Here is an 8,221-nt window from a genome sequence, read left to right on the forward strand (position 1 = left end):
GAAGCAGTGCTTCCTATAGAAGTTGAGATGTCATCAATGCGAGTCTTGGTGGAGCCCGAGTTGACAAAAGCTGAATGGTGTCAAAATAGATATGACCAGCTGAATTTAATTGAAGAGAAAAGGATGACGACCTTATGTCATGGTCAGTTGTACCAAAAGAGGATGAAAAACGTGTTTGATAAGAAGTTCCATCCTCATGGTAAGAAGGCAACCTCGTGCTCAAAAAGATCTTGCCTCACCATAATGATTCCTAAGGCAAATGGACTCCCAATTATGAAGGCCCATATTTTATCAAGAAAGCCTTCTCTAGAGGTGAATTGGTTATTACAACTATGGATAGTGAGGACCTCCATAGTCCGGTGAATGCCGATGTAGTCAAGAAATACTTCACCTAAATAATTAAAAGAACTGCTCGCCAAGTTGAAAACCCGCAAGGGCGACTTAGGCAAAAATGTGTGTCTCAGTGGACTGAAAACCCGAAAGGCGGCCCAAGAAAAAATTAGAGACATAAACAAAAATAATTCATCTCGGTAGATTGAAAACCCAAAAGGGTAATTTAGGAAAAAGTTAGGGATTTTATGGCAAGCAACTGCATCAGGCAAGGTTCAATCCCTTGAAGCAGCAACATCATCAATCAGGAAGTCTCGGTTCAATCTCTCTAAACAGAAGCTTAATTACAGGAATTCAAAGTTGTTTGGGAGAATAATGGTCATTGTATTTCAATGTATCCTTTCCATTTACCATTTTCCAAACTTTGTAATGATCCAGGGAGTCACACCTTTTGTAGACTACCATTTTATCCATAAAATACTGACTTCTGCCAATTAATTTCAATTGTTATATATTTGTTTCTTTTGTAAAATGTCATTTATTTTTCATAATAATTTTTGAAATAAAGGTTTAATAATAAACATGCTTTTGTAAATTGCAAAATATTTTCCTTTGATGTTTGAATACACTAAAAGGAACATTAGCAGTTGTTCGAGATTGATCAAGTCTTTAAGTGTGGAATTTAGGAATAACCCTGCTTCAATTAGGTCTTTTAAGGGTTGTAAGGTGGCTTGGTTCATGGTTTTTGAACAAAGGGATATAAGGCTCAAAGTTTATTTTAACCCACCCCTTCTTCGTGATGATCTCCAGTCCTAAGCTCAGTTAATTCAACATACACATTCGTCTTTTAAGAGATTTTTAAAGGCGAAAGGATAAAGATGACGATCCAAGACTTTCTTGAAATGGCAGTCACCTTATTTTATTTTATTAAGGGTTTTCGTGACCTCTTTTGATTTTTGTCTTGATCCCTAACTTTTGCCTGGACCGCTTTTTGAAGCTTCAGTCCATCGGGATTTCCCTAATTTTTGCCTAAGTCGCCTCTTGGGTGTTTGACTTAGCAGGTTTTTCTCTGAAAAACTGTGACTGTTAAGTCATTGGTCATTGAAGAACCTTTGGATTTTGCACGGTTCCTTCGACACTTTAGGATGTTTGCGAAGAATAACATGTAGTTGATCTCCAGTTGGGATGTATTCCCTTGTAATTCAAATGTGAAGTCAGATTAACTGAACACTACCCTTCCCCGGGTTAAACATAAGGGTTTTGTATATCCGAAAGAAACACTTACTTCCAGGCTCGAAGTGGTTGACTAGGGATTAACTCCTTATCTCTCCAGTGTTTGGGAATTTGAAATAATGCATGTACATCATCAGCAGGACTTTATCCGAAAGCATATAGTCAACAATTATGGGTATTTATTTTTTGTCATCCTCCCTCAAATCTTTGCTGAAATAATAGTTATGATAAAGAAAAGTGGATGGGAGAAACACTGATGTATTTTTTTTGTTTTTGATTAAGAGAAGAAAAATGAGCGAATGCGAGATAATTAATTCAAAACATGCATCATTACTTCATTAATATTACCATTAAAAACAACAATGTTTAAATACAAGCAGCTTTTAACAACAAAGAAACTACAAATGCAAAAACGGAAACAAATTAGTCCAATGATTGCCAGTGTTGAGGATGTCTTCCTGTCTGAACTACTGTCGTTAGGAGATACTTTATGAAATCTTCAAACTCATTCTGACGAGAGGTTAACGTGCCCCAACAGGCTTCCTTCTGAAAAGGATATGTACCTTTTGTTGATTAATTGTTGAACCTTGGCCTTGAAAGCGTTGTCTTCAGTCGAATGCCCTATTGATCCAGCATGGTATCCATATTGTACGTCGGGATTATACCCAGGTGGGTATGGTTCCGACAGTGGCCTGAGAAGCTTGGTCTCCACTAGTGAGTTTTGAATCAGATATGGTAGAAGTTGACTGTATGACATAGGAATTGGATCGAGAGGAGCATTCCTTCTTTCTAGATTGTTTTGAGGCCTATGCTGGTTCAGATGTGGATTCTGATATCCTTGACCACGAGATCTTTTATTTGTATGAGGAGCAATCCATGGTTGCTTGAATGGTGCTTTAGGCATTGTTGGTTGCCCATAAGGATAGCGTGGTGTTGGAATGGGTGACCGCTGACAAGATGAGGGATCATAAGGTCTTGCTGGTGTACCATGTGAATACCCAACATCTACTATTACTGCATTGATTTCATCCTTTTCTTCCTTTCGAGAATTGCTAAGGGATTCTGTCTCGCTAGCTTGGCTTCTTGAGGCGCCTTGGATTCTTCCGCTTTTTAGGGCACTCTCGATGCGTTCTCCAATTGTTACTAAGTGGGCGAAGTCTGATAACGCATTACCTACCATTCTTTCAAAGTAAGGACTCTACAAGGTATCCATAAACAAGTCAACCAATTCTTTATCCAAAAGTGGTGGTTGCACTTGGGCTGCCAATTCTCTCCATCGTTGTGCATATCCTTTGAAAGATTCGTTACTCTCTTGGGATAAGCTTTGAAGTTGCCTTCGGTCAGGAGCAATGTCCAAGTTGTAGTTATAATGCTTCAAAAAGTCATTGGCTAAATATTCCCATGATTGAATATGGCTTCTTTTCAATTTCATATACCAGTTCAACGATGCTCCAATCAAACTGTCCTGAAAACAGTGAATCATCAGCCTATCATCATGAGTATGTGATGCCATTTCTCGGAAGAACATCACCAAATTTTGCCTTGGACAACTATCCCCTTTATACTTCTCCAAGTTGGGTACTTTGAATTTCGGAGGGATCACTAGGCCTGGAACTAAGCACATATCGAGCCTAAAATTGTCATTCACATTCGTTGCTCGGACTCTCTCCTCAAGGGCACAAAGTCTTTCAACATCAGGATTGGTCAATGGCATCAACTGGGATTGAGTAGGAATATTCAGTTGTGGAGGATTATAGTCAGGCAGAGGGTCATACATTGGGTTGGTAATTACAGTAAAGCCTGATGAGGAACCAACATTCTCTATGAATTCATGTTGAAAATTATTCTTTGACTGGGCTATCCTAGCTTCCAACATCTGGTGTATCTTGCCTTTCATGTTGTTCATATTCATTTTCAGCTCAACTTGATTATGTTCCCAATGCTCCCTTGTTTTTTAGTAGCTCTCAAGGGTTCAGTACGAGTGTCGGGAAATCAACCTGCTGGTAATTGGCAAAAGGATGGGATGATTTGTTTTTTTGGAAAATGATATACATGCGAATGCATGAAATGTGATGTAATGTTCAGGATCACAGGAATAAGTAAGTTCACAGGTTGGTCAGAATAACGAGTAATTAACTTGGTATCTCTAATTAACGAAACCTCATAGGTAGGCTCTATAGTTGGTAGGTTCCCATAGTCATGGATCCTTCTTGAGAACGTCACTGTCGTGACGAAGGCTCATCGAACAGTAATACCCTCAAGATAATATCCTCTAGGTGAGGTCTTCATATTGTCCCAACAAGGAAGGCTCCTTGGGGATTCTACTACAACTCTCGAGTCCAAGGTTCTCAGAGTCATAGATCGAGGTTGGAAATATTACTCTAAGATAGTAATACGTCCAAGTGATCTCATCTGATTGGGGATTTCGTATCAACCCAACAAGTCTGAAATATCATACTTAATACTACACAACCACCAAAGAATGGAACAGGTTACAAGGTCCCTAGAGTCACTGATCCAACTTGAAAACACCATCGTCGTGACGAAGGCTCGTCGGACAATAATATCTCAAGAGAATCTACTCTAGATGGGGTCTTCGTATTGTCCCAACAAGGAAGGCTCCTTGTGGGCCTCTACTACACAACCACCAACTCAATCCTATGGTTTTTGTCAGACTCTGGTAGATAGCCTATCTCACAAAGTGCCAATAATCAGAGAGCCCCAATAGCAAAATAAGAAACAATCAATAAATCACAAAATAATAATTACAAAAGAACAATAACAAAATACATATAACAAACAAACAAGGTTAACATTCAAATGGAAATTGAACTAAGTTAGGCTTGACTCTCTCTTGCTTGGAGCAAATGTTCCCCAGCATACTCGCCATTTATCACATCTCAAAAAATACGATTCCACGCGATGGTCGCGGAAAAATTCAGTTCAAACAGAGTCGCCACCGAACTTTATTTATTCTAACGAAGGAATAGGAAAATATCGATAAAACCTTTGAAAAATAGAATAATGGTCGTCGCAACCATATTCGGGTTCAGAAGTCGATTAAGCGAGGGGAAGGTATTCACACCTCTCACGTCCGTTGTACTCAACGGAAACCTTTTAGTTGAATTTGTGATTTGAATGTTAGTTAATGTTGTTTGTTTTCTTCGAGTGATAAAAAAGATTGGAAATAGAGATGGACGAAAACCTCAAAAGGGGGAAATGGAGGTTTTTTATTAGTATGCTTGCTAAGATCTCCCAATCCCATGCCTACATATCCTTATGATGCAATAAGGAAGTCAGAGCATTCGTAGTTCGGGGAACTACAGTTGGTTGGTGTCTTTTAGTGAACAACTGTTTAGATCGCGTTCTAAAGGTTAAACGTTGGCTTGTTTACTCTCGGCGGAGACTTTAAGCACTAGTTTGTTGTGCGCATTAGAAGGGATTAAACAATGTTCTTTCTGAAAAGAGTTTTAGTCACACGGGGGTGACAAGTTGGATTAATATGTTGAATGTTTCATCCTTAATCGTAAAAGGATTTAATAATAGTTAAGATATTTTTGAATGGATGATGAATACTCGGATAGTCGAGTAAGGCAACTCGTATCCTAATAGTCGGGAAAGGGAATAGAAGACTCTAGACCACTTTATTTTTCATCTTTAATTGATTATAAAAATAAGTTTGTGTATGGTTGATGTAGTTTAGATAAACGACAAGTACTTGAATGACTGAGTAAGATAACTAGTATCCAAATATTTGAGGAGAGGAATCGAAGGCTCAAGACCATCTCCCTTTTCGTTTAGTTTATTATGAAATGTTTTGATTTAATCAGGCTTGGAAGTTTTTTAGAGAGATGACGATTGTTTTGACTAACCGAGTAAGAGAACTCATATTCAAACAATCGAGGAGAGGAGTTGAAGGCTCAAAACCATCTCCCTTTTCATTTCTTATTACCAAAAAAAAAAGATTTGTTTTAATTATGTTTAGGCGGATAGAAATGACAATTATTTGACTAACCAGGTAAGAAAACTCGTATTCAAATAATTGAGGAGAGGAGTTGAAGGCTCAAAATCATCCCCCTTTTCATTTCCAAATGAAATGGTATTTAATCGTAGTTAGATTTTTTAATTAATTTTGAATAAAAATACTCGACATTGGATCGAGGTTTTTTATTTGCGTCTCAAGTAAAATGGAATAAGTTTGAGAAAATGGTTGGTTTTAATTGAAATTGGTCTTATAAATAAAGAGAATTTTATTATATTAATTGTTAAATAAAAAAAATTAGATTCAATTAAAAGTGATTCTCATAAGCTAATTTGATTATCATTTTTAGAACCTTTATAATTATTAAAATGACAAATTTACAATATATAATATATATATATAATATATATATATATATATATATATAATATATATATATAGAGAGAGAGAGAGAGAGAGAAGAGAGAGAAGAGAGAGAAGAGAGAGAGAGAGAGAGAGAGAGAGAGAGAGAGGAGAGAGAGAGAGAGAGAGAGAGAGAGAGAGAGAAGAGAGAGAGAGAGATCGAGAGAGAGGGGGGAGGGAGGGAGGAGGGAGGGAGGGAGAGAGAGAGAGAGAGAGAGAGAGAGAGAGTTAGTCAATAATATAATAATATCTTTATAAGTTATGAAACTCTTGTGATCAATTAACATGCACAGTAGGAAATAACTATCAAATTAGTTTCTATTGTAACTACAATAAATGAGTTTAGAAACTAAAGAGATGTTTGCTGAACACTATCATAGGCATAACAATGCTATGATATAGATTAAACTTTCCCACTTACTTTGAATAATGATATGCTATTTGACCAAAGGTTTAATAGAGGATTTGCCACTAGGTATATACATATTTTAAATTAAACTCATTTAAATAAATGACCTTAGCTTAAGTCATCTGTTATTTTTCCGAAGTCATCCTCACATTTAAAAGTTTCATAAAATCCACATAGTTTAATGTGTTATTTATAAACTTCAACTAATAAACAATTTTGTAAAAGAATACATTGCCGGAACCTTTAACTATATATAATCAAAACTCCTACGCTAAACACACATACCCAAAAATAACACCAAAAGACATGTTGACAAATTAAAGTCCTAGGCAAACATATTGCACTACAAATGCATGCATATCTAAACTTTTAGTATTACAAGAAAAGAGGTAATTATTTATTTGCTTTTTTTTAATACAAGTTGAAAGAATAACAACAACCATACGAGCAAACAATTTTGCAATTTGAAGAATTAAAATTTAAATGCAAAGTTATTCAATCCAAAACACAGTAGAGATTCATATTCTAAATCAAATCCTTGGCTTAGATTTTTTTAAACTAAAATACATTAAAACCAAAATATTTGAACAAATCAAGTACAAAATAGTTTATATAATATCAAAACGCAAACCTCAATTTAAGTTTAATCCAAATATTTTCAACCTTCAGCATGACAAAACACTCACAGAAACAAAAATGCAACTCATGAATTACAAATAATATGAGCAACCAAACGCATACTTCAATCAACATTATTCATTTTCCTCACATGAAAACCTAGTAGTCAAAACAAATCAAGGAAGATTCCAAAACTACAAGATGAAATTGATACCTCACACTTGTGTTTTCAACAACTTCTGAGTGCGACTCCGGCAACACGTGGAATGATTAAATGTAGTTTTACGATGGTTACTTGCAGTTGTTGTTCGGATATGCGATGGAGGAACGGTGTTCGTGGTTTTCTGGCAATGAAAATTCAGCTTCCTGTTGTGGTTCAGAGGTTTGGTTTCGTCGGAGTAAGAGTGTGGCGGTTATCGCGATTTGGTGGGTGGAAGGGTGTAGAACGCGACGTCGTTGAAGGTCGCAAACAATGATGAATTTTGTGTAATGGTTAACGATTCAGATGTGTAAGTGGAAATATGTTTTTGGTTATCATGGAAGTTTCACATGGTGGTGTCGGAAAACGCGGTTAGGCTTATGATTCACGGTTTTGATGCAATGCTTGGTTGTGTTGAAAATGGAGGAATGAGATCGTGTGTAAAGGAAAGTTTAGATTTCATGTGAGTGGTGGCTTACGAAATCGGCACGACGGAGGAAATAAGGTGATGGTTGTGATTTAGTCAGAAGTGAGAAAGGTTCCCCGGTTGTTCAATCCGGTGGCCGGAGAACCGTGTGTTGCTGGAGGAGGGTGGGAGGATTGTACGTTTGTGGATTTTTGGAAGATGTTTGAGATGGTCTCAACAGAAATCCCTTCGTCCCAATTCTTCAGGTGTTAGATGAAAAGTGTTTTTTAATATTCTCCTTGTAAAAAAAGGATTCCAGTACATTATCTCGCTATCCCCATTTGATAGGTTTTCCTTCTCCTTTTCAATTATCCCCTACATGTCCACCCAATCATGGAAAGGAAAAAAAATCGAAAAATGAATTATCATCCCCCTCTGCCATTTAATTGTCTTCGTTTTTAATTCTTTTACCAACCCATTATGTACATGTGTTATGCCCTGATTGGTTAAAGTGACATGATTTTTTTAAAACAACCAATGTGAGATAGACAACTGTCGCTCAGTGCCACTCAATGGGAGGGAGAAGATATTTATTTTTCTGATTTTATTTAATAATATTTCTATTTGAATTATAATTTTGAT

The 8,221-nt window shown here is 36.6% G+C and overlaps 1 protein-coding gene across 1 annotated transcript; it reads right to left on the minus strand.

The window, feature by feature from the left end:
• Positions 1-2,761: 2,761 nt before the first annotated feature.
• On the minus strand, positions 2,762-3,475 carry LOC127136224 (uncharacterized). Its single transcript, XM_051062812.1, has one exon. The coding sequence runs from the start codon at positions 3,473-3,475 to the stop codon at positions 2,762-2,764; it is 714 nt and encodes a 237-aa protein (XP_050918769.1).
• Between the last annotated feature and the right edge of the window lie 4,746 nt (positions 3,476-8,221).

Source organism: Lathyrus oleraceus, chromosome 4 (assembly GCF_024323335.1).
Source record: "Lathyrus oleraceus cultivar Zhongwan6 chromosome 4, CAAS_Psat_ZW6_1.0, whole genome shotgun sequence".
NCBI lineage: Eukaryota > Viridiplantae > Streptophyta > Magnoliopsida > Fabales > Fabaceae > Lathyrus > Lathyrus oleraceus.